The following is a 25,915-nucleotide window of genomic DNA, read 5'->3' as shown; positions in this document are numbered from 1 at the left end:
CAAATAATTTTTGGCCAGATTTGCTCTTGAGGGAAGGCTTGAATGAGCCTGCCTGCTCTCTGCTTTTTTTGGTCCCTCCCTACAAATGCTAGACTCCCTGCTCAGTCATAGCTGTGTGTGTGACAGTGCCCCAAAATGCCTCCTGAATGCACTTTGTGGGGAAGGTTGGGGAACCCAAGAAATCATCTGCAGCACTTTGACATCAGCAAATCCTCACAAGAGCTCAGCCTCAGACCCACAGAGTGCCCTGGACCACTCATCCTCAATGGTGGACTCATCTTCCCTGCCCAGGGTAGGGCTGATCCGTGCAGTTGAAGACAAAGCACAATAACAGATACTAACCCTCAAGACTGTACCTTTTGTAAAGGTGTGCAAAGGAAGTAAGTTTATTTATTATGTCTGGATAGGTTTGTTGTGTTTTTTTTAAACTCTGATGACAGTGCAAGCAGGAGGTGTAGCTATCCTGGCAGTCCCAGTGCTCTGCTGTGGTAGCCCACAGCCTCCCAAAGTCTCTGTAAGCTTCTGGCCTGTTCTGTGTGCACCTCAGCTGACCCACTTCCAGTTTTGCAGCTGCTAGAATTAATTTACAATCTGGACATTGGTTTTGCTCTGCTACTTTTCTCATACTGATTTAATGAATTGTTAATGATGTATTTTATAGTCACCACGATTCATCAAGGCACAGACCTCTTCTAGTCAGGAGAGTAGATAATTGCAGTGAAAGCACATGATTATGGCTGCACGAGACCATATTTTCCATCATATTTTAATGAAATTGATTCAGGCTTCCCTGTTGCTCAGAGAGGTGTTAAAAGATCGACTTTGTATCACCCAGCTCAAGAGAGCAAATTTTTGCTGAAAAGTGCTGTTTTCTCTAAAAACATTAATTGATATTTTGACTATGAAGAAGAGAAAAATTTCTTTAAAAAAAGTTATCCAGAAAGAATCAAAGCAGCAAACCTCAGCCAAAAAGGTGACTTATCAAAGAGAATATACTTGACAAGAACATTTGCTACGTAGTCTCTTTGGTGGCAGGACATTGAAGGAGAAGTTATCTCACAGCCAAAGCTCATTTAAAGCTTTTCTAAGACAAAAGGTAAACTGAGCATACTCAGTTGCACCTTACTCCCTGGATATGCTGTGTTTCACTTATTATGGGCAAGGGATAGGAGTTCACCACAGAAGCTCAGCTGTTCTGTGGTCCAGTGAAATTGCCTTGACTGCTTAAGAAATAACCTCAGCATTTCTCTGAAACAGGAGTCAGAATTAATGAAAATGCTGGCAGCTGAACTTCAGAGTAACATACTCTTTAATGTGTTAACATCAAAAAAATGGGCAAAATGCTGCATTTTTGGACTGTATTCCCATTGACTCATAGCAGTAGTTCAAAGAGTAACCTCTTCCTTAGAGGCTAGAATAAGCAGTGAATATACAGACAATAGAGAGATGAGAAAAAAGATGGATATATTACAAAGCAATCAGCCTTCTATCTAAATGCCTCATTTAGATACTAATATTTATGGCATAAAAGGGAGGCAAACTTTGCAAGTGGAGCTGTTGTGCTCCTAGGGAGGTGTTGTCATCACCTTAGGACTTAAATCCACCTGGATCCACGTTCTGTAGCTGACAGCATTGAGGAGGACTCACTGGGGGCTCTGGAGGGAAATAGAAGGGAAAAGATCATACAGGGTTTGGTTTGGGTTGGGTTTTCCCAAGTTTGCTGCTGCCACTTGCACAGAGTGGTCACAGCGTGCCAGGCCATGGGTTAACCAGAGAGGCACAGGAGGAGCAGCCTGGCTGTGCCACAGCTTGCCCACTCCCACTCACCCATCACCACCCTGACTCATCTTCAGCTGCTGCAGAGCAACTGTGGCAGGGCCAGACCCTGATCTTCTGCTGGTAGGGCAGGGGAGGATGCTCAGGCTGGTAATGCAGCCCCCAAATCAGCATGGGTTAGCACCCTGTCCCACAGCTGGAGGGGCTCCTGCTTGCAGAAACTTCAACAGGAACTGCTACTTGACTGGACAAACCTGTATACTGCCCTGTTCCCAAATGCATTATATAACAATCTTCAAAAGTTCTGATCACAGGTGGGCAGGGAAGTACATTAAATACATAGGAGTTAGTCTTCTGAGTTCATCTGATTCATATTCTTTATCATATTCTCTGTGATAGAGCAGTAAATTTGCACTGATTCTGTTTTAAATTTGCATTGGAATATGGTTATCTTATTTCAGCTTTCTTTGCCAATACATGGCTTTACTGTGTTACCGTGTGAGAACCAAAAAATTGATTTAATACAGCAGCCTACTTGCAATCCCTGGCTTAAGTGAAATACTGAGGGTAAAATCTGTCTAGCATGTGGACTGCACTGATCACCAGAGCTGTGAGCCCAGCTTGGGAAATACTATATAACATGATTAGAATCATTACAGAAAATGTGTGTGCATCATGTAATAGAAAAATCTGCTTCTTAGATCTATAATTTAAACTGTCTCCCCAAAAAGAGCAAAATAGCTTAACAAATCTTTCCACAGCCACGCTGCTTAATTGCAGCTGGTTGCTCAGAGCATTGCTGCACCCAGTGGACTGGGAGGAAGGCAAAGCTCTTTGGTGCCCAACATTAGAGGCTTCACTGCAAATGGTTCTGTTCTGCTGCTCATGGAAAGAAGGAGAACAGGTACTAAAAAAATTCAGATCCAATGTATGGCCATTGCTGTTCCCTCTCAGTAAAGGTTATTATATCCAGTATGAATAGTGTGAATTTAGTCCTGTACTGTGTCTGGCATCAAAGTGTAAAAAATGGAATAGACCTGAAGAAAAGAAAGAGAAGCATAAGTGAAGAGGAGAAAAATGGATTTTACATTCAAACCTCTATAAATTCACATTGACTTTTCATGCTGCTGTTGTAGTGAGTAGAATTTGTATGAAGGCAAAAAATATTTTTATGAATTAAGAACAAAATGATAAAATGAAAATAGATATTATTTGATATCTCAGTTACTAATTGTTTATTCTGTAGCATTTCAGAGTACCTCCTTCTATTATTACATAATACAAAAGAACGTTTGGCAAGAAGAACTTGTTATCGAATGGTGTGTTGTAGAATGAAAAATAAAAACAAGAAAAATCATTTTTTGCTAAGATATAGAGGCCAAGGAAACCCAAGTTATAAATAATTCTTCACTGAGCAATTTTTTTATCAGTTCAACTTTTGTGGATGTTCTGGTAACAAATAAAAACTACATCAGATAGGTGATGAGAGAACACTAATTAATTACAAATACCTTTCCATGTGTTTGAATTTTATTCAAATCAAGAAGAAATCAAGAAATTTAATTGAGACGTTGACAAAAATGAAGAAGTGTAGAATATAACCCAAATGGCTATATTTGTTTTATTTAGAATATAATGAGAAATCAGAACTTCTTTACCTTTTCATGCTGTTTATTTGTCTAGGATGAAATTCAAAAGTCAGGAGCAAATGATGAAGCTGTTTACCTGTTTTGGCAGCCAAATAACTGGATTTCACCCAGATACACATTTATATTCTCTTCCTCTTCTGTGACCCTGTACTTTGAACATACAAACGTTTATATTTTTAGGCATAAATACTCCGTAGAAAAACTCAGCTGAAGGTCAGTGATGAGTGAAAATGAGGAAATGAACCCCACAGTGGGAGTGCTGCTGGATGTCATTGCTGTGGTGCTGCTGTCACTTGGCAATGGGGTGAGAAGTGGCCTTGGCAGTGCTGGGTTAACGTGTGACCCAACGATCTTAAAGGTTTTTTCCATCTGAATCTGTGAGTAAAGAGCATTGCTGGGCCACCACACACCAGGCTGGAGCCCTGCCAGCAGCAGCCACATCAGTGTTTTGCATGGGTGTGGTTTTCATCAATACCTCAGAAGAAATCCAGCTCTGCGTTCTGGTAGATGTCTTTACCAGACAACACAGCACAAAATTTTCTTGTTCATCTGCAGATGAACTATCAGAGCAACGAGATCGGTTTGTTTGCTTTAATTTTTTTGCTTGTGTCTTAATACTTAGCACAAAAGTGAGTTCCAATGCAAATCTCCCTGTCTAACTGGAGCATGGTGGAAAGCTTCAGAGTAAACGCTCAGGGCCTCGTGATGGAGGACAGAAGGGAGAGAGAATTTCCAGGAAAAGATGTTAAAAACAACAACTCTGTCTGAGGCTGCTTTGCACAACGCCTGCAAGACAAGGTTTCTTCATTATCTTCTTCATCTCAGCCATGCAAAATGAAAGGGAAAGCACAATGAAGTGGAGTGTTCCAAACATCTTCTGCAGCTGTGAAAAAGATGCATGAATATGAAGGAAACTCCTTTACCACTCTACTCGTTGAGTAAAAAAATGTATTAATAATTCTACAAGTGAGGGAGGAAAATCAAGTGAAGAGAGGGTTAGTAATACTTTAAGCAAGATGAGCTCTGCAAGTATAACAATCTGTAAAATACCATGCAGCTGTATCTGTAATTAGCAATAACCAGCCTCAAGGCTCTGCCCACTATGCTGAGGAATGGCAGTGTATTTCTGACCCCCTACATTCCCCCAGCATCCCTAATGCTCTGTAAAGGACATCTGCTTTCAGTGCTTGAAGGCAACTTTGATTTATTTCTTCAGTCATATGAAATGGGAAGATTCGGAAAGAAAGTGACATTAAATTTAGCAGCCCACCCAAACATCATAAACCAGCTCCTCTTCCCTCTGGATAAACCAGCATGTTCTTCCCAGGAGCTAATACAATCTCTGCCTGGGATTCATCTAACACTGATACCTCCTCCTTTGTTTAAGCAGCTAAAATGTTTCTGGCTAGCTAAATTATGTAGCAAACTGTATGAAAATCACCAAGTATTTAAGAATTTTGTGCTAGGTCTTCAAGGCTTTTAGAACTACAGAAACTTTAAATAAAAATTAAAGAGCAAACTGCATTATGAAATTTTTGAAGTCAAACGTAGTAGGGCTTAAGGACATTCATTATTTGAGTGTGCTGACAGGCTCAGGGAGGACATTTAAGCTGTTCCATAGTGACATGCTTTGGACTTCAGGTGACATTTGTTGGAAAGCTTCAACACAGTCTGTTCACACAGATAGAAGTCCAAAGCTGCAGAAAAGACAATCTTCTTGAAATTTTTTGCTCACATTACATACCCTAACTCTTCATCACGACTTTGTACTGAAAGCAGAGGGATCTGCAGCCTCTATCTTTTATTGATCTACAACATGTTTTATGGTTTTCGTTCCTATGGCATTTGAATGTTTTGCATGTGTTTTCAATTATGCAGAACTCTCTCTCAAAATGTATTTGTAATGGATACTGGTTTTAAATTGAAAAGTTTCAGGTTGTTTACAAAAGAGGAAAGGTGATTTCCTGTTGGGTGGGGACCACCAAGTCATCCAGAGCTTTGAGATGACTTTTGTTAAAACAAGCATCCATGATAAGAAAGGCTTTGGCTCTTAAGAGCTAATTCTGGTTAGAACATAAATGAGAACTATTAATCATTTAAATAAGAGCAAATATAGACTAAAAAGAAAGCAGGCAATTTAAATAGAACTCCATCTTTACTCATTGCATTCTCATTGGATGGGTTCTTTTGCTAGGTCTCAGTTTAGAGCCCTTTCAGAGGCTGTAAGGGCCACTGTAATGTCTATAAGGGTCTGTTTCCCATTAGTCACCTTTGGTTAAGTTCTTTTCTGAATCCCAGCTCCTTTGGTGTTTAAGTCAGTCCTTTAAAGCTTTTGCAGAAGATTGTGTAGAGAAAGTTGTTGGATACAGTTTTTTTGCTAATAATAGTTTTCAGAAATAGGGCTGAGAGCAGGCAGATACATCTTCGAGATACATCACAATCTTTAGTGAGAGTTTTTTAATTCAGTTTAAAAACTACGGGCATGGGGGTTTATAATGGACAATGTGGGCAACCAGGACGCTATTTAATTCTATTTCTTATGTACCTGCAAACCATTAAAAAGAAGCAATTTTGTCCAGTATATGTAACCTTTCATTTACCTTTAGAGTCTCCAAATAAGCATGTATTAATTTAAATTCTAACAGCCTACAGCAGGTTTTCAAATTGAATAGGGTGAGAAATTTTAAAAGGTCATAGGAATAAAGACAAGACTTATCTGGTTAGCTAAAAGGATTCCTTTGATGTTTTTATCTTCCCAGGTTTCATTGCAATTAAGAACTGGCAAAACGAACTTGCTAATAGAACCACTTAGTGTTGGAACCACAGCACTATTTAGGAGGCATAATCAGCTATCACTGCTTTGTGCTAGGCATTTCATGACCATATAATGACCATCCAGACAGCCAAGCACCAGAATTGCAGCAGCATTTTCATGTGCTCTGGTGGTTCTGCAGGATGACCTTGGCTCAGCCAGTCTTCACCAGGCCAGCTTTGGTGCCCTGGACAAATGCAATTTGACTTAGTACTTTCCTATTATCGATATAATTCATTAATTGTAAGCAAAGGGTGCTCTTGTATTAACCCAAGCTCTTCTGGTAGCCATGAAGTCAGCAGGGAGGGACTCTTTGGTGGTTTTCAATTTGGCCAGTAGAGGTAACAACTTGAGGGGCAGGGAGAATGTGGCAGCAGAGTTACACCGTTTTTGTATGATTAGGACAATGCTTTAATGATCCAGGACACAGACCTCAGAGCAGCCTAGGTGCCCACAGAGAGGAGAAGGTGCATAGAGATGCAATCCCCTCCCTGCTGGGGACCCAAGCAAGCTTCCTGTGCCATCCTTTTTCCATTATTATTGTAAGCTTCTTTTCTCTTCCCCTCTCAGGCTGTAATGGGCCACAGCTGAAGCAGGTGGGAAGGAGGTTCTGTCCCCTGGCAGTGCAGGTATTCCAGGAGTAATGCAAGAAGGATGAAGGCTTGATCTTCTGTTTTTGTGGTCTTTGCTTTCTCTTACACTTGAGCGGGTGAAGTCTTGCCTGGCTGTTTCAAAAGTTTTATCAAGCCTTGTATGATAACTAACAAGTCCCTGGCTGGAGATGCCGGAATATGAGCAGGCAGAAGCTATATCACGTTAGAGTACTTGGGATTACTGTTCAGTGTGTTTCCTGTGAAAAGCCCATCAGAAAGCTCCATGCTCTGAAGCTTGCCTGAGCTTCAGTTTACTGGTGAGTCTAAATATTCCTACTCAGACTTGGGCTGCCTGGAATGTTTTGGATCCTTTTCAGGGGGCCGTGGTTGCCCTATGGAATTAAGGAGATTCCATATGCTGATGCATGGACAATTCTCCAGTTTGAACAGAGGCAATCAGGGGCTGTTGGGGCTTCTTCAGTCTGCCCTGTGTGAGGGAAAAACATATCTTATTATCTGGATTTGTTCAGTCTCAATCTCACTCTCCTGTACCTTAAGCCTTATGGAGTAAGTTACGTTTAAGATTAGAAGATGAATGAATATGCAAATTTCCTCAGCTGAGCTGAGCCAGCAGCTTCTTCAAAATAATAAGAATATGTGAAATGTCTTGAAAAATTTCTCATGCTTTGGCAGAAATGCCATTGTCTGCCAAATGAAAGAGCAAGCAGATTAATACACTGTGTCATATGACAGGATAAAAGGTTAGTGATACACTAATGGGTTAATGCACAATTTTTTCTAGAAACTGTTCAGAAGGCAAAAAATGTAATAACAATTGTTTTATTTTAATCAGATTGTTATTTCCAGTTTAATTTAAGTCAAAGATCATTCACGGTTTCTGTCTCATTGTAGAAGCTCCTCTGCCATGATCCTGTTTTTCTCAAAAGTTCTGGGAGGCTGGAAGGTTCTACAGTGGCAGGATCCTAGGAACCCCGAGAGAGGAGACTTGAAGTCCATCTGCAAAGCTCTTGGATCATGGATAATTTCACTGATTGCCATTAAGTATGAAACTGGCAGCAAGTTAGCAGTTCCCAGGGTGAAGTTACGAGCTTTGGCTCTTTTACATCTGAGCTTACAGAGCTCCTTGTTCCTAGGTTAACTTCATGTTTGAACATGGCAGAATCTTGCTCTGATGCTTGAAACAAAATGGTTTTGAGCCACTAGAATTGAGCTAGCTTCCTATAGCTTGGTGCCCTTTGTCCTCTTTAATACCCCAAAGAGGCAAAAGTCTGGTAAACTACTTTAGATACCAGATTTCCATGTGTGCTGATCAGCCAGCCAGTTGCTAACAGCATTCATAGCAGCTGAGTTTAGCCTGCTTTTCCTTCCTTGCCAGTTTTTACTATAGCTGTGAGAATAGGGCCATCTTTAAAAATTAATTTCCTGAAAATTGGCTATGGGGTTAAAAAAATGACTGGTGCAGAAGTAACCACAGACAGATCAGATGGTATAATCAAAACCATGTAAATTTTTTAGGAAACCTGCTAAAATTGAGTCATCTGGATATAGACCAGAAAGCGTAATGAATTGGACCTCAGCAGTTTTTGGCTCCTGTGCTCTATGTCAGAGACTAAAATTGGTTATTTGGGAGTCCTGCTTCCAAGGGGAATTTTTTAGATGGATAACAGCCAGCACCACAACCCCAGGGTGTCTTCTCTAAAGATGAGTCCACACTGAGGGCCTGTGAGAGCTGAGCAGAGCACAGAAGATGCACAGTGTGCACTGGGGCTTTGTGGCTTCTGAGTCCCCTGGCTGACCTCCAGGGCCGCGTGAATCATCTCAGACCCAGCATCAGAGGTGGGAATGCTTTAAAATGCAATTTATTTCCTCTTCCTGTACACCAAGGACTGCAATATATACAAACTTCTAAGTAAATGATTTCGGATGCACAGCTACAAATTTCAGTCACACACACTCTAACAGATTTTTTAAAACAACAACAACAAAAAACATCACATATTGTTCTCATGTACTCTTTAGTTGCTTTATAGGACTCCCTCTGTTCGTGACTGTTTCTGTTATTGTTGGAAGAATAAACCTTCTCAAAATAGATCATCATAAGGATGGAATCTGTCCAGTGACCACTTAAGTAGAAGTTTGCTGCCAGAACCAGTTTATTTCAGCTGTGATCATGAAGAGTCTTGTGTGCACTTATTTGTTTGCTCTTCAATCCCGTCTGTAATATTGAGACGCTCTGCTAGTATCTTTAATGTTATCCAGCGTTTTTCCAAAACAAGGTAGATAAATACATAAGAAAAGGTCAGAGAGAGTTCCCTGTTTTTTTTCAACAGACAGGACAGCTTTATATGCCTTCAGGTGTCCAACATACCTTGGTTACTTCAGTATGGACCTATTATTGGCAACAATATGTGTTTCCTTCTGCAAGGACTAGCTTAGGTTGCATGTGTTACTTGTATAATGTGTGCTCTTTGATAGGTGCTGCTCTGAAGCTTTGCTATGGAAAGGAGGATGGGCAAGTGTTTCAGCCATATAACCCAAAGCTAGGGTGTCTGGGTTTTTTCCCCTGACAGTATCATGAATTTCAGCAAACTTGCCTGTGTATTTTCTGCCCTTTTTTCCCCTGCTTTTTTCTCATCTTCTCTGTAGCAATGCTCAGAAGGGAAAAATATGAGAAAGTTAATTTAATTGTTATCAGACACAATTAAGCAACTGTTTGCAGACAGACTACAGTCATTCCTGTAGACCCAGAGGTGTCTCCTCCTTTCCTGGGTTGTACACCTGATGGATGACAGAATCTGGTGCTCCCTCTGTCCCCAGTGCATTGTAGGGGTGAGAGAGTAGAGCACAATCCAGAAGGAAGGTACATCACTGTACCAGTGCTCTGTGGGAGAAAACCTTTAGTTATGTTTCAGACAAGTGCCTGGAGAAGCAGCAGCACGCTCCTGTCAGGGTCAAGGAGGAGCTTTAGTACCCCTGAGTTTCTGGGTGTACCACTCCTGAGTAGTACAGGCAGAGGCAGCTGCCTGGGAAGAACAGGCAGGTTGAGTTGACCAGTGGTTATAGAGCATGATCAAAGGTTAAGTGGGAATCATTTTGCTAGAAATGTCATATGATAGGGAGTTTGAATATGTGAGCAAAGGGCACTGATGGGACAGAACCTTAAAACAGCACCAGCTGGAAGGACAGGTCATGCTGGAGCTCTGTCGCCCCCACTGTGTTGTACAGCTCTGCTTTCGTGCTCGAGCTGGCTTGGAGGTGTCTCCAGTCATGAATACTGTGTCCTGATACCATGTGAGTTCCCATGCAGGCTCCAGGCAGAGGCTTCTGGAGAGGAGGGGTTCCTGGTGGCCATTTCTCTCTGCAAAACCTGCACAGGAAGGCTCAAGGAGTCACGACTCCATGCATGCAAATGCAGGGGACCTTGTATGCAAGAGCTGGGAGGAGTGGGAGGCACAAGAAATCAGTCTCCAGCAAGTCAAGTAGGCTAGATAGAGACAGAGATGTCTGAAGCAGACCCCAGGCAGAAGGATCTGCAGTAAAACGTGAAAAAGGCCTTATCTCAAGTCAGGCAGGTCTGCCTGCAGGCTGGGGCTCTCTTTTAGGCTCTGCCAAGCTCCTGGGGTGAAGTTCAAGCAGTGCTTCACTTTGCAAGGGCCTGTTGGCCCCCAGCCCGTGGGAGCTCCTGAACAAGGCTATGGGAGAATGCTGAAGGCTCTCTTCTGCCCCAAAGAGTTCATGTATCCTGAATACAGAAGGTTCTTCTTCACCTCATTTATTGTCCATTTATCATACAGGAATAGTAAGTGATACCAGCCTTTTTTTTTTAATGCAACCTATGGATATAAACTTTTATTTCAGTTCTGTGTTATTTTAGTTCTATTTCATCATTGCAGATGATGAAGAGAAACCCATACTTGCAGAAGTAAACTGCAGCAACAAAATTTAATGTGCTTGTAAATAGTGCTTTAATACTGAACTGTATCACAAGCCAGAAATGCACAGATACTCGTCAGAAAACCACCACAGCATTGGGTAGCCTTTTCTCTGATAGAAAAGCTATCAGAGATCAAAACTGTACCTCAGTCGGCTCTTAAATGTGATGTAACATGGTTTTACATGCACACATGCAAACCTTGCTTTTTTGATTCACACAGGAGGGTTGGTTTATGTGGTACAATTAGAACTAATCTAGCTGGTTTGTAGGGCATATGCAATGGGACTATTTCATGTGACTTGCAAAGATAAGGCTCTATTGAAGAACAGAAGCCTTCCTTGATGTTGACCAGAATACATTTAGTTTGCCAAGTTTGCTGCAACAAAATAGAAATTCAGGTGGAACAGGATATAATTGCTGCAGGTACTTTAAAACCACCAGATTGCATTTCTGATGACTACCATGCAATTAGCAACGTAACAGACCTGCTCGCTGGAAGGGGAAAGGCATAAAACTTGTTTCTTATATCCCTCATGTGACATGGTAAGAACAAATCCTACTGGCTGGGGAGGAAAGACAAAGCAATCCATGTACCTGGAAAAAAATGCTCATCATCCTACTGACATTTAAATCTTGTTCTTCTTGCTCTTCTTCCCTCCATTTTAAGATCTGGCTTTGTTTTTTTGCAAGAGAGTAAGTCCCACCAAGGAGCCTGTTGCGTGATGCTGAAAATTTGTTGGAGATTAAATAAGCATATTGCCTAAGGCTGAGCTGCTAAGAACAACTCTGTTTTTTACTTAGCTATTCTTAACAGGAGAACCAGGCAATTGCAAGTGAGAGTTTCAAGGCAAGTGTAAGTTTCAAGACCAAGAGGCATATTCAGGGTTAGAGAGTTAATCTCCCTTTTTAACCTCAGTGAAGAGAGACTCTCTCTTTGTGGCCAGCACCCTGAATCAATCCCAGGGGAGGTGGCAGGCACACACAGCTCCCTGCCCCAAATGTTCAGTGTTACAATCCTGTCACTCTCTGCCAAAGTATCGGTGTATTTTGGTTCAAAGGGAAAGGATCAAATCTACTTATGCTGACTGCTGCATCCCTGAGGACATGTACTGTTAGTCCTGACAAGCAGGGACTTGGTTCTCGTGTTTTGGCTTGGCCAGATCTTAACAAAGGTGTAGAACAGGACTTTTCCAGCTGGGAAACTTCCTGTCTAAGATAAGTCTGTGAAAGTAGCACAATATTCTGGTTACTAGAAAAGTCCTGTTTCCTCCTTCCTCAGAGGGTACCCTTTCAAAAAGACGGTCATTGCATGTCACAGCTTCTGCGTTCACCAAGCAGTAAATATTCAGCTCTTAAGTTCCCTCCTGAATTCTCATTTCCAATGGCTTTGCTTGCACTCCGAATCTCCTTCTACTCCTCCTTCATCTTGCAGCTCTCTGGCAGTTGCAGGCTCAGAACTAAGCATAGCATTACCGCAGCTATAGGAGATTGCTACAGCTCAAACTGCATTTTACTGATCTGAACCACCACGGCTTCAGATCTCACTTCTTGTCAGCACCTTTCAACTCTACACTTTGCTCCCACTCCCTGAATACTAGTAGTCCAGACTTTTCCTTCAAGCTTACATTAGGCTTATATTGGGTCAAATATAATTAGATACCTACTTAAATTGATACTTAAGTAGGTATCAATTAAGACAATTTGTCTAAATACAATTTGTGGCTTTTTCCCTCCACTGTTGCCCAGGTAAATCTCTCTCTGCCTATCCTCTACATAAGGACATGGGAGGTGGACTAGAAAAAAAAGCATTCACTCATGGATATTTCTGATTAATCACTAACCCTAATCACTGTCATATAAACCTCTGAAACCTCCTAAATGCTTGTATCAAATGCCTTACTAAAAGCCAGTTGATCTGTCTCAATCTCCTCAAATTATTTATAACTGTCAACAAATTAAATACCTTTTCTCACAGAGGTATGTTTTTCCCTCGGTCTGCTAGCATATCCCTGGTGTTCTACCACTTATCTGAGTGATATCACTTACCAGAACTGTAGCAAGTCCATTATCTGATTCCCTTACTGACCCATACAGCAAATTATCTGGACTCCCACTATGCTGCAGTAAGCTCACATTTCACAAATATTTTCTAACTTGTTTTCATCAGTTACTCCACAACATCCTTATTGATTTTCAACCATCCCTCATTTCAAGTACTTTTTAAATAGATTTCCACCATTTAGTCTTATCAATCTCAATTCAGTGTTCCTGTATTAATAGGCTTTTCATATTCCTTTCCCTCCCCAGGCACATTTATGAAAGCTCTTCTTTCCTTAGCCTTCTGGTCACTGTTAATTTAGTGTTGTGGATGCCCTTAGCTTGTTCTCTGAGGCTTAAATCCAGTCCCCTGACTATTTACAGTCCATCTTCCTTCATTCAGTGTAAGGCTACCACTTGCTGCTGCATATTGGGAAACTACAGAGCATGGAGCAACTGTGCTGTTTAATTTTTAAGACCTAATTAATTGTAATGCTTTCTGAGGTTCACAGGGTTTTTTTCCCTTTTCAACTGCTAAATCACACTTTGAGATCTGCCAGTGCTGCTAGTATGTGAGGAAAAAGGGCAGAGAAAATTCCATTTGTTAGATGTTGCTTCCTCAGCTGGGGCAGCGGAGAATTTTTCTCCTGTAAACAGCCAGCCTCATGTGCTACTGTCTGGGGATTAATCCATGATCTCCTGAAAACCAAAACTTCATTCTTCAAATTAGTTGTTTGTACCACACTGCAGGAATTTCAGTGACTCATAAATCCTTTTATTTCAAAGTAAGGGAAGTAATTGAAAATATCACATGGAGCTTGAATGTTCCAGCCTATTTCACAGACCAAGATTTTCAGCTAATCAGGATATTACACATCTTTGCTTGGACATTCACCTCATGTTTTCTGTTCTAAATCAAAATACAGTAAGTGACATCTGTGAGTTTGCTGCCACCCTATATATGTTTTTATATGCCAGACCACAATATTATGACTTTCTGGGGAGCGGTCATATGCCAAAAAACAGTTGCAAAAAGGAGAAGTTAAAAAAATGTAAGCATTGTAGCTAACAGAAGGTGTTATTTAGCCTCCTTGGTGCTTGCAATCAACTTTGATATCAAGTATCCCAAAAGCAGAAAAAGATGAACAGAAGAAAAAAAAATACAGAGCAAATATTGGGATAGATTTCTTTGGTCTAAAAAAATGTTGCCTATTTTCTGCAGTTTAGTGAGCCCCCTACAGTAATACTATTTCCTTCTTTTCTGTCCCATCCTCATCCCTACTTCTGCAGCCAAACACACAGCTTGCCTTTTTCCAGGTAAGTCATACTACACTTCTCCCTGCCATCTTTTCAGATGCTCAGAAGCCTATTTGTGAAAACACCAAATCCTAGTACCTCTGTAATAGTAATTTTTGAAAAACTTTTGAGGGTAAGGAGATGATTTCAAAAACTACATTTGATCAAACTTTTTTTATTTCTTGCCATCGGAATTAGGAATATTTCACTTAATCTTTGTTCATTAATGGAAATGTGACCTGACACTTAAAAATTCCCTTCTTCCTCTAGGTCTCCATATGTTAGAAGGATGTTTGAGAACATCTAGCCAATATTGTTGTGCGCAGAAGAATATCCAGGTTTTTTTGGCCCTACAATTTATTCTTTTTAAGCAAAATACTTCCATTTAAAACAGCACATGCTCACTTTTAAGGCTGGAAAGGTGCTACAGCAGTTTAGCAGCAACAGGCTGCTGAGATACGTAACACCTGCAAGTTTCTGCTACATCTGCATTGAGCACACACACTGAGGAACCTGGATCTCCATGAAGGCTGCAGAATGTCTCCCCCAGCCTACCATTCTAGATATTATTCCAGGCATTCCCACTGTTCTAGCAAGCCTGGTATCTGATGGACTTGTTGTTGGATACAAGACAGGTGAAGTCTTACATAGGACCATGAGGTCCATACTGAGAACTGAAATGTTATCTAGAAGTGTTAAAGAAACAATTGATTTAGTTATGCATATCCTGAAGTAAATTTCTGCTTTCCTCTTAAAGATGAGGTTTGGCAATTACAGACTACTAAGGGGAGAGCCTGGTCAAGAGCAAATGTTCTTCCCTGATTCTAGGACACCCTCTGGAAGATTCCTGACTCTTGTTTTAGAGAGTCTTGGCAACAAAATTGATCCCTTCACATTATGATTTCAGGAGAGGTAATGTTAGTATACGCACCCATCAAGCTTTGAGAACCTGACAACAACCTGCCATCGTTCACAGAAAGGCAGTTTTGCTATTTCACCCAAGCTCTTTCACCACTGCAGTTTTGTTATTGCTTGCAAAGTTTCACCTAAGAGGCATCAAAGTAACAATCCACAAGCTCCTTCTGCAGGATGCTTTCAGGGCTGCCTGAATTGTATCAACTGGCACAGGGAACCGGCTCCCAGGGGACAGAAGGATGTAGTGTGGCACAGACCACACAGGAGCCATCCCTCTCTCTGGACACACAGTCCTTCAATGCTGCACAAACCTTTGAAGAGGCAGAAGACAAGGCTGTCGAACAAAAAGCACTTGCACTGCATTTGTCTTTCTAGGGTTCCATTAACAGTAGGTTGTGAATACTTGACTGAAGCAGTGTTTCTTTCCACACGACCTTTTTATATACAGTGTTTCCCCAGAATTTCACAGGACAACAAATAGAAGTAAATGTTCTGTTTTATTTTCAACAGTTCATTTCTCAAATGTAAAAAGTCTGTCCCACACTAAATAAAAAATTATAAAATACAATGTCCACATGTTTACACTTGTAAATTTATTCCTGCAGGAAATTTAACAGTAGCATTTTATTTCATTTCAAAACATGTTACTTCTGAATAAACTTACAAGGTCAAAAGCATTTAAAAGTTCTAATGGTGGTGGCTTAAGAGGAATCTTTCCAATTGTGAACTCCTTTGCTTCAAACTGTTGCCACTCTTCAGCTGACAATTCGCTCTTGGGTGTGAATAACTTCTCTGAGGCAGGGCTGGAGCTGGTGGCCGCAGCAGAGGCTGAGGTGACAGCATGTCCAGAGGCACTGGCACTCCGTCCAAATAAAGCAGCGCCGGAAGGTGAGGCAGGAGTGGCTACGGTGCCACTAAAGGCTCCAAAGGCTGGGAGCGGAGTAGTGCTTGCAGAGTTCACAGCAGAAGCACTGCCAAAGCCTGAAAAGCCAGAAGTCCCAAAGCCACCAGCTGGGGCAGCTGCTTTAAAGGAGAAGGAGGCTGCGGATGGAGCGGCCGGGCTGCCAAAGCCAACGGATTGGGGTGTGCTAGGAGAGGATGTTGTCCCAAATGCAGGAGCATTTGCAGCAGCAGAAGAGCTCCCAGCAGCACGGCTGCTCCCAGATGATGTTGAACTGATGAGGCTGGAACTGGTTTTAAAGGAGAAACTGCTGGCACTGGCACTGCTGCTGCTGCTGCTGCTGCTGACGGGAAAGCCTGCAAGGACAGAATTGACAAGAAATAGTAGAAGGGGTACCCCAGGGATACTAAACCACTGCTGTATTTCAGAGATGCAGCAGCAGCAAACTACAGAACATGTTGAAATGTTTTGGTTCTTAGAACAGGAACTTACTTGAGAGACCAAAGCTTGAGGTTTGCTGTCCTCCCATTCCAAAGGCAGGTGCTGCTTGAGTGCCTGCGGTCTTGAAAGCAGAGAGCTGAAAAAATTCCAGAGACATACATGAAAACTAGATTCCAAAACAGGGAACACTCTCTCAGGAACTATTTGAAACAAAAATAGAGCTGCCCAGTCCTGTGGAATCCAACTCAGACCATGCTGGACAGTGATCACTCCTCACAACTGCCTGTTCTTGCAGTGCTTGAAGTGCTCTAAGGCCATACAGGCTCTTCTCTGTGAAACCATCCAGAAATGCAAATCTGTTCCAACTGATCGATTTTTGCCTGTCAGTCCCGGAGCTGATCCCCTCTGGGAGCTCTCATTCTCACCTCTTACTATTGCAGGTTGTGCTCCATGACTGCATTTAGGACACAGCTTTGACTTGCTTTACTCTCTGTCCTTGGCACATCCCATCTCCTATGGTAAAGCCCAAATCCTGCTTGTCCACCTTCAGCACTGAACACACCAAGGGCTGGGATCACATTACTCAACCTTCACTGCCCTCCATGCAGACTGCACTCAAATAGAGCCACTTCCTCTGTCTCCCTGATCATTTCATATGGGCTTTAACTCAACCATTTGCTTTTGAAAAACCATCTCCATTCACAAGTGTTTGTTGCCTTCCCAGGACCAATGGCTTTTTCTATCTTCAAATGTTATCCAAAGGGCTTCTCTCCCACCTATCTCTCAATGCTGGCATTGCCCAAATGCTCCGTTTATCCTAAGGCATCCTGAAGAGTAATTCTGGTCCGGTCTGCTGATCCTCTCTTGGAAGAGGCAACATCAGCACATGGGAAAAAAGGTGGGATGGGGTTTGGCCTCTTCTTCGTCATGTACACAACCATAGCCCAAACAATGAGAGTATTCCAAAGCTGCTGCCTTGCTAACATGGAACCATCCCTACATATGTTTTTCCTCAGTTAACTGAAGGGGTTTATTATATTACCTGCAATTCACCAATTTCAGGAGTCCAGGGAATATAGCCAGGTGGCACATCACAACTGCCACATCTCAGAAGTCTTTTAAACCTTAATAATTAACATCTGTGTAAATTACTTCATTAAAAAATGACATCAGGCACAGAGACGTTGCCATTTGTGAATACTTACCAAAGATGCTTTTGTTGATGCATTTAAAGCTTTCAACTGCTGTAGCCGAGTTTTCCATTGTAGTGCTAACTTTTGGATAGCATCTATCTGAAAAGGGGTAAATAAAAGCATGTTTTTATACCTAAAGACTTAAAAAAAAGGAGTCATCTGACAATCAAATGGAAAAAAAAGATATCTAAATTTAGGAAAGAAATTTCATTAACGCAAGATATTTTCTTCCCTGAAACTTCAAGATGAGGAGCTGATGTCTGTTTTTAACAGAGATTTCTTTTAAACTTTCTTACTATTGTCCTTAAATCCACACTTTTACTTTACACAAATTCTGAGACTTTTCAAATCCAAGTTCTGTTTTTTTCTGAATTAGATGCTTGGAGAAAAAAATGACACAAGACAAGAAATATAAGTTTTACATATATGAGAACACTCTTCAATCTGGCCTTTCCACTTACACACACTCTCACTAAACTCAAGTCCTAAGCTTTACCTCAGCTTCTTCCACATTTTTGGAAAAAAAACAAAACCAAGAACACTCTCAAAGCACTGTAATTCAGAACAGTTCAACAGTATCATCCTAAAAGAATTACTTTTGATGAAATAAACTTCCTGGATTTAAATCCACCCCCTTAGTGTGATCCATCAGATAACTGCACAGAACAGTACAGCAATAAATGGTATCTGTGTCTTGATAACTGTGATTTAGTACTAAGCAAAAACCTGAAAAGTCTTCAACCAACCTTTCAGGAATTTCAAACCTGAATTTCCTACATTTATACCTAATTTTAACAATATGTCTAATTTGATCCGTGGCCTAATTGAATTTTCCTTAAAACCTAAACAAGAAAAACACCTAGTGTTACAAATGCCTGCAAAAATGGAATGGGAAATCTTTTTGTAGCCAAATTCCTTAATTTTTCAAAAGAGTCTTACTCACAAACATCAATAATTCTTTTGTGTCTAGTCACATGCTAGAAGATCATGTTGTTTGGCATCTGCTCCTATACAACAAACTGGAAAATTCAGATTTTGATCCAGTTTAAGAATAGAAACATGGAAAAGACATGCTGTACTTAAACATTTTGTAAGAGTTCTCTTACAAAAGAGTTCTCTTACATCATACAGATATTATTTATACACTGAGTTAGGAAAACTTGCATTTACTGCTTTGATGAGATCACAATTTATTTATCTATTTATTTAAATAGCCATGTATAGCATATTGTTTATTATATGTTATTTATTATTATTATTTTGGTTTGTTATTTTAATTGGAGTTAAAAAAATTATATCTCCCATCTTTAAAAATCCAATTCTAAACATATGAAACAAGAGTGGTGACAAGAGCAATTCCTTCTGTAACACAGAACCAAGAAGAAGAGGAAAGAGTACAGTGCAGTTTGAATTAATTTGTACTTGCATCTATCCAACAGCCTAATTTCCTTCCTGGCACAACATTAAACTCTACTAGCTTCCTTGGTACTGACAGGACTACAAGGAAGGAATGATACACATACATTGAGAGATGTTTTATATAAAAACATATGCCTTACTTCCAAAGGAGTATATACCTATCTGTTTCTAGAAAAAAAGTATCTGCTATTTTCATCATTAATTCCCTGCAATAAGGGTATGTAAAAGAACAAGGTCAAATGAACTTGCCCAGTCTTCTATTTAAAGCACCAAATAACCACCTATAACAACCAAATTGACTAATAGCATATAAGATATTAAACTTCTGAGACAGGATTCAAGTAACTTCTACAAATAACACACAGGAGCAGGGACAAGATTAAACCAAGGAGTGCCTAGCAGCTATTTTTGCATTTGCTTTCATGCACAGGAATTGAAAAATATTTTGGCATTCTGATCATTTCCTAGAGTTGGGAGATAAATGAATCAAGAGTTGCCACCTGAAGAACAGTAACAAGTCCTGTCCTGAGAGTGTCCACTCCAGCCAACACTTTTTAAATACTTACATAATTGCCAATGATATTGTTTAATCTGCTGTCATAGTACTCCAGACGCAGCTCTTCTGGCGAGACATCTGAAAAGCCTGCAAGGACAGGAATAGTCAAAAACCTCCAAGAAAACACTGATACTTCCAACTGCCCTCTTCAGTTACAGAGAGGTGGACCTTGATACACTGTCTGTCTTAAGAGAGTTAGAGACAAAAAAAAGATTCATTACAGAGTGTCAGAGGCGTGAGCGTCCAAAATGAATTTGCCATCAACTAATATTCCTTTCTGTTGTATCACAAAGCAAACCATCACCTAGTAAATGGTTGCACAGAGGTACAACAGTGTGGGCAAGTCACAGAAACATCCTAGACAGCAGCAGTATACAACACTGGAAACATTACCTACCTGAGACATTCGGGTTTTCTTTCATTGGTGAGTAACATGAAAATATCCATTGTCCAGAAGATTCCCAAATTTCCATGTCTTTCACTACACATTCACTAACAAACAAAACAAAATCACAGATGAAGGTGAAATTGCATGGTCAAACCAAAAATGCCAGTAACAACCAATTCAAACAACTGGTTTGAATCCAAAATCAAAAACCTGCTACCTTGAAAACCAAGTGTTTTCTTAATGTAATCTTAAAAAAAAAAGAATGGAAAGTATTTCCAAAACCTTACTTCCTTGGGAAATCACACTGTCTGCTGCTTCTCAATACTTGCCCTGCAGCTACAGGTGCTGGTCACTTGTAAGTGACTGTAACATACACCTCTGTGAAACCAATAGCTTTGCTGTAGGCAGAAAGATTTGTTTATGATTTGTTTAGATGTCTTAAGTGTCAGAAAACCAAGTAAAATAATTCATTTTTTTAAAGAGGCTCTGATTTCTTATTTTCAAGCACTGAAATCTGTTCCCTTCCTTATCCTCCTGACCACAACTTAAATACCACACCATCTCACTCACAGTTGACTATCTGCCCAGCCCAGGGCCCAAACAAGGATCACTTCCTCCCCATGCCAGCACCATTCCAGAGAACCAAGTGAAGTGATTTTCTCTATGTTTCTTCCTGTGTCCCAGCTTTCTCCTCATGATCCTGTCCTCTGCATTATCTCTAGGAAGTCAGTAAGCTTTCAACCTGCTCGTTCTAAATGCTTTCAGTAAGACAGGACTACAGAACTTACAGAAGTCTCTCCTCTTCATCGTTAGAGCCATCAGTAACACTTCGACTGTTGGCTAAGGCAGAGAACCTGTTCTGTGAAAAGTCCACATTTCTGCTGCTGCCTGACGATCCGAAGTCAGAGGAGCCAAAGAATCCTCTTCCGTGATCTCTGCTGCCACCCCATGTATCAGACTTGAACGAAGATGGCTGGATAACATTACTGTATCTCTGGTTAGAGGTACCCCATCCTCCTCCTCTTCCACTAGTAACTTCCAATTTAAAAAACAAACAAAAAAAGCAAACAACAGAAATTTTTAATCATTGAGATATAAATCAATGTCAACAAAAACTGGAAGTATAACTAATCTTACAGTGGCAATAAAAAGTTTGAAATTAAAACTTATTTTATTCCTAATGCATTAACCTCATTATTAAGCTATTATTATAGCTTAGCTAGTGAGTTACCCAAGGTAGTTCTCAGGTGCTACTTCTCCAACAGAACAGTTTGGGGTGGAACGTGCCTTTAAAAGTCATCAGATCAATCTCCCCTGCACCTTAATGAGCAGAGACATCTTCAACTAGACCACTGTGCCAACAACAACTTGCAGCACTGCAGAAAGACACTGGCTCAGTTTTGCTTAGGTTGTTTAATACAGTAACTACCCCAGCAGAAAAAAAATTAAATTTAATGCACCATAAGTTTATGTCAAGGGCTTCTGCCTCTGTAGCTACTGCAGGGGCTCTGCTCCAACACAGGGAGCACCTGAGTTTCATTCTGAGACCTTGGGCACACCTGTTGTGTGTTGTTACAGGCAAACCCTGACCCTCTTTCCAGCAGCAAGAAGGACAAGCAGCTGCACTGAGCTCCTGCCGTACCATCACTGCAGCCCTCAGCTCTCTGCCGTGCCCCTTTCCTTCCCAAAGCTCCCAAACACCCAGAGCCGATGAGACTGGAAACAGCCTTCACTGGCTACGACACACAGCTCCTGGAAACTTGCTCCTTGCTCCTGAGAACAGTTTTCCAAGCTGTTTTCCCACTGCCTCGCGGCAAATCCTGCAGTCACAGAATCATAAGATCAATTAAGTTGGAAAAGAGCTCTGAGACCATTGAGTTCAACCTAGGACCAGAGAGCACCTGGGTGCTAGACCATGGCACAAGCGCCACATCCAGTCCTTCCTTAATCCTCCAGGGACAGCGACTCCACCACCTCCTTGGGCACTCCATTCCAATGTTTCGTCACCCTTTCTGTGAATGCCCAGCCCAAACCTGCCTTGGCGCAGCTTGAGGCTGGGTCTCCTCCTGTCGCTGGCTGCCTGGGAGAAAAGACCGACCCCTCCGACTACAGCCTCCTTCCAGGCACGTGTAGAGAGCGATATGCCGCCCCCAAGTCTCCTTTTCTCCAGGCTAAACACCCCCCGCACCCTCCGCCGCTCCTCACAGGACTTGTGCTCCAGTCCCTTCGCCAGACCTCAACCCTGCGAGTGCCGACTCAGTGGCTGCCGCCGCCAGCCCCGGCCCATTCCCGCCCGGCCCGCTCTGCTCCGGAGCTCCGGCCGGCAGCTGCCGCTCGCAGCGCCCCGGGCGGGCAGCCCCGAGTCCGGTCCAGCCCGCCCTCCCAGCCCAGCCCGTGCCGGCGCGGTGTGGGTACCGTGGGCCGGGGCGGCCCCGGGGCGGCCCGCGCCGCCGCGGGGGTGCTCGTTCCAGCAGCGGTCCCCGAAGCGGCAGTAGCCCCGCAGGAAGAACTGGCAGACGCCCATGGCGGCGCCGCCGTCGCGCGGCTCTGACGTGAGGCCCGCGCCGGGCCGGCCCCGCGGGTGGGGCCGCGCTGAGCTCGGCCCTCCGGGAGGGCGAGCGGGAAGCGGGGCCGCCACCGAGCGGAGAGGGTGGATCGGTACACGCGTGGGGTCAAACCAAGGGATGGCACAGTAACGAGCTGCTGATAAAGGCAAACACGGGTTTGATTTGTGCTGTGCAAACCTTCGGTCACGGCCGCAGTAAAACGCCCGCCCCTCGGCTGTAGCCGACCCTCACTCACATCAGCCCTTTCTCCGCACTGCCTGCGCCGTAAAACCTTTCTGTGCCGTGTCTTCAGGAGGAGACGAAGGAGTGTGTAGCCCATGGCTACAGAATCGTCAGGGTTGGAAGAGACCTTTAGGATCATCCAGTCCAACCACCAACCCATTCACTATCACTGTAATCCACTAAACCACATCACCCAGCAGATCCAAGTGCCGCTTAAACACCCCCAAGAACGGTGATGTCTGCAAAAATTGGATTCATTACCCAGTGACAAGCCAAGAATTATGTATTTGAAAGACAGTTTATTTCAGAGTTGCACAAGCTTGGGTGCTAGATGGTATTCCACAAATCAAGCTCACCAATTATCAAAACTTTTTGCTATTTACACATTTTAGCAAACAAAGGACTTAATGTTCATTGGCTACAAGGCACATAGCTCTCTTATTAATTAGTATTCTATCTTCTATTGGTTAATTATTCTCTCACTTCTCATGCCAATTAATCCACATGCTCAGTCCTTCTCTTCTTGTGGGCCCATGGGTTTCTTGGGTTGGTGGTCCATGAGCCAGTGGTTGTATATCCCCCTGCCAGAATTACCTTTCACCCAGTCAGAGCTGGTTTCAGCACAGTTGCTGAGTTGTCTTTAATAGTTCCTTCCTTATCTTGGGGGTTCTGACAAATGTCCTTGTGGCCCGTGAATTCTGCATACTTTGTGTCCACTATCAGGGGTACATCCTTTTTCCCAAGCTTTGTTAACCTCCCCCTAGATGAGATATCATTGAAACATGTCCAGCCCTGAACCTTGAGCATCGTTTAGAGCTTGCCTATTTCGGGGATTAAATCTCCCTTCTTTTTGATTAGGCTTGAAAGTGTATAAAGATCAAGCATTAAATAACATCCTTTCTTAAGAAAATTGTACCACATATTGCAACAATGACTCCACCACCTCCCTGGACGAGTTATTCCAATGCTTGATCATCCTAACAATGAAAAAACATTTTCCTAATATCTAACCTGAATCCGCCCTGTCCCAGGTTAAGGCCATTTTCTCTAGTCCTCTCACTGTAGCTATAGTATAGCTTCAGATTGCTGTGTGTACATGGGAGATGTTGACCTGTTGCCGTTTGAAGTGTATAAAAGTTGGTGGCTGGCACACAGAGGCTGTCCTACATTTAGGGATTCACCACCCAGCCCCCATGTGCATAGCCACCTAACAAAGATCTCTGTGGATCAGGCCCAGCATTGCCAGCCAGGCAAAGGGGGGGATTGTCCCACTCTGCTCTGCACTGGGGCACTTCATCTCAAGTGCTGGGGGCAGTTTTGAGCCCTTTTATCCTTCTCAGTAGAAGAAGGATATAAAGCTGTTAGAGAGCATCCAAAGGAGGGCAGAAGATCAAGAAGGACCTTGAGGGGAAGCCGTATGAGGAGCAGCTGAGGGCAATTGGTCTGTTCAGCCTGGACAAGATGAGACTGAATTGCAGTCTACAACTTCTCAGGAAGTAGAGGGGCAGGCACTGATCTCTCCCCACTGGTGACCAGTGACAGGACCTGAGGGAATGGCCTGAAGTTGTGTCAGAGGAGATTTAGGTCGGATATTAGAAAAAGGTTCTTCACCCAAGGGGGGTTGCGCACTGGAGAAAGCTCCCCAGGGAAATGGTCACAGCACCAACCTGACAGAGCTCAGGCACATAGTGTGACTCTTGGGGAAGGTCCTGTGCAAGGCCAGGACTTGGACTTCAGTGATCCTTGTGGGTCCCTTCCAACTCAGGATATTCTATGAACTCTGTGTGTGAATCTGCTTCCCCCAGATTGGGATACCCAGTAGAACCCATATTTGGGAGTTCTGGGTATCCAGGTGGGATGGCCAAAAGTCTTGACTAGACCATCTTGCTTCCTCTGGTAATGGAGGAATGGATGAGACAGGATTGCAGCATGTACTGACCAACTGATCACAGACTCCATCAAATCCTCTTCAGTACCAAGGTGGTGAGTGACTCAAAAGTGCAACGCTGCAGAGAGACTCAAGTAAGTACAAAAGGGGAATAGAATTCAGTTGTAACTCTAATTGTTATCAGTGTAACCAATCAGAGGGACTGGGGTTGTGTAACTACTGAAGGTCTGGACCTCAGGGTAAAGGAATTGGGTAACTTGAATGTTTTTAAATTTCATGATGGGAACCTGCCAATCCACAATTTCTTCCCATAGGTGTCTAGGATGCATCCCAAAAAACTGGAATGTGTTTAGGGGAGATCCAGTGACTAAAAATAAAATGAAGATATTGTCATCACTGGTGGCTACTTTATAAATTGGAATATGGGGAAAATACGTCATGGCAGACTAATATTATCTTACAGTGGATGTTGGAGAAGGGCATGAGGTTTTATGTGCAAATGTTAGTTCCCTTCATTCCACACCCCGATAACAGCAGGGTGGAGATGAGGATACAGATCAAAAAAAGAGGATACAGATCAAAATAAAGAGCACATGGGAAGTGGAGATTTTAGTCCTGGGGTGGGCTGGACTCAAGTGACATACCCAGCCAGTGGTAAGACAAACAGTGGGGGCAGAGCATTGGCCATTTTTTTCTGGACATATTCCTTGTATGATTTTTGATATTTGAATTGGAAATGATCTGTTTGTTCATAATGAGAGAATCCTGAAGGAATGTATAAGATTTTGGAAACTATCATTCTGACTCATAACCCTAAGTGGTGGGATATGCAGGCTATATTGAACCCCCTTTTAATATGGATGAAAAGATGAAAATGTGGATGAAAAGAGAAAGGTATTAGAAGAAGGCAAAAGGATAGGCAGGAGTTGTAGGGTCTGAAATGGCTCCTCTTTTTGACCTGGATCCACATGCCATTTGTGGAGAGGAAGAGTCAATTTGAAGATGTAAACGTTAGGATGCTGGGAAATTTTGATAATGAGTAAAAGGGACTGGAAGAAAGTATGGAAACATCTCTCACAGATCATCTAATTTCAGTAAAGCTGGGGAATAAAACAACAGATTTTTGATAGACAGCAAAGGCACACATTCAGTAAAAACTATCAATAAGATCTCACCAATAAAGTTACATTACAAATTGTTGGGCAACAGGAAAAAAAGCTTTTGTGGCCAGTCCTACAACCCATGGAGCGGATATTTGGAGATAATAAACAGATCCAAGAGTAGGTTTGAAATACCTGACTGAAACA

The 25,915-nt window shown here is 42.3% G+C and overlaps 1 protein-coding gene across 1 annotated transcript; it reads right to left on the bottom strand.

The window, feature by feature from the left end:
- Positions 1-15,511: 15,511 nt before the first annotated feature.
- Positions 15,512-22,480, bottom strand: NUP42 (nucleoporin 42). Its single transcript, XM_014894354.2, has 7 exons — positions 22,347-22,480; positions 20,720-20,966; positions 19,941-20,035; positions 19,554-19,630; positions 17,581-17,667; positions 16,427-16,511; positions 15,512-16,290 (listed from the first exon to the last, which is right to left on the bottom strand). The coding sequence occupies exons 1-7, from the start codon at positions 22,453-22,455 to the stop codon at positions 15,668-15,670; spliced, it is 1,323 nt and encodes a 440-aa protein (XP_014749840.1). The 5' UTR covers positions 22,456-22,480; the 3' UTR covers positions 15,512-15,667.
- Positions 22,481-25,915: the final 3,435 nt, after the last annotated feature.

This window comes from Sturnus vulgaris, chromosome 1 (genome assembly GCF_052056855.1).
Source record: "Sturnus vulgaris isolate bStuVul1 chromosome 1, bStuVul1.hap1, whole genome shotgun sequence".
In the NCBI taxonomy this organism is placed as follows: domain Eukaryota; kingdom Metazoa; phylum Chordata; class Aves; order Passeriformes; family Sturnidae; genus Sturnus; species Sturnus vulgaris.
The sequence above is the reverse complement of the archived record's forward strand: the minus strand, read 5'-3'. Positions and strand labels throughout refer to the sequence as shown.